This window comes from Penaeus monodon, chromosome 24 (assembly GCF_015228065.2).
Source record: "Penaeus monodon isolate SGIC_2016 chromosome 24, NSTDA_Pmon_1, whole genome shotgun sequence".
Classification (NCBI taxonomy): domain Eukaryota; kingdom Metazoa; phylum Arthropoda; class Malacostraca; order Decapoda; family Penaeidae; genus Penaeus; species Penaeus monodon.
Window position 1 is genome coordinate 41,111,080 of NC_051409.1, and position 867 is coordinate 41,111,946.

Consider the following 867-nt stretch of genomic DNA (forward strand, 5'->3'; position numbering starts at 1 on the left):
CACATCCCTCTCTCCCTCTCTTCTTTTTCCGATATCCCTTCCCACTACTTCTTCCAGTCTCCCTCACGCTTTTCTACCTCATTCCCTCTCCTCCTTCTCCCTTTCTCCCTCCTCCCTTCCCTCACTCTCCTCCCTCCCCTTTGCTCTCCTCCTCTATCTCCCTCTCCCCTTCCTCCTCCTCCCCCGTCTTTCATCACTCTTTCCCCCTTCTTCTCCCCTTTTCCCTCCCCCTTCCCCTTCTTTCCCCCCCTCCATTTCTCTATTTCTTCCTTACCTTCTTATCCTCCAACAGCTTGTATGAATCGTGCTTCTTGTTGATAAGATAAGAGTAGACATCAACGTGCTCACTGGCCACGGCAAATGTAATCGGGGTTTTGCCTTCCGTAGACTTATCCTCGGGAGACGCACCGGCCTCGACCAGTAACTTGACGACGCCCAAGTGGCCCGCCCTCGCGCAGTAGTGCAGGGGCGTGAGGCCGTCCTGCGGGAGGAATTCGTGGAGGGTGAGTTGTGGGGAAGGGGTGGCTGTGGTGTGGCTTTCATGTGGATGCGTTGTGATTGCGGTGTGAGAGTTGTGGGGGTCTCTAAGTGAGTTGTGGGTGTGGTGTGGGGGATTGTGGGTGTGGTGTGGTTGTTATGTAGACGGGTTGTCGGTGAGATGATATCGATATTTCCAACAATGCTGACATTGAAGGATTTATTCAAATAATTGCATTGAGGAATAACTGGCATATTATCTGGTTCAGTGAAATGGGATGGTTTTTATTATGGATTGGTTGATGGTCTGACTGGCAGGTAGACAGGGAGGCTGATCCTCGTAATCAAATGGACAAACAGCCACAAATTTAGTAGCTAACTATTTACAGC

The 867-nt window shown here is 50.9% G+C and overlaps 1 protein-coding gene across 1 annotated transcript in view; it reads right to left on the bottom strand.

Moving 5' to 3' along the window:
• The window catches only part of LOC119588969 (serine/threonine-protein phosphatase 6 regulatory ankyrin repeat subunit B-like), a gene marked incomplete in the record, with an annotated part of 103,883 nt that overhangs the window by 16,507 nt on the left and 86,509 nt on the right, over window positions 1–867 (bottom strand). The window contains 1 exon segment of the mRNA XM_037937576.1: window positions 275–481. Within this exon segment, the coding sequence (XP_037793504.1) occupies window positions 275–481 (207 nt within the window).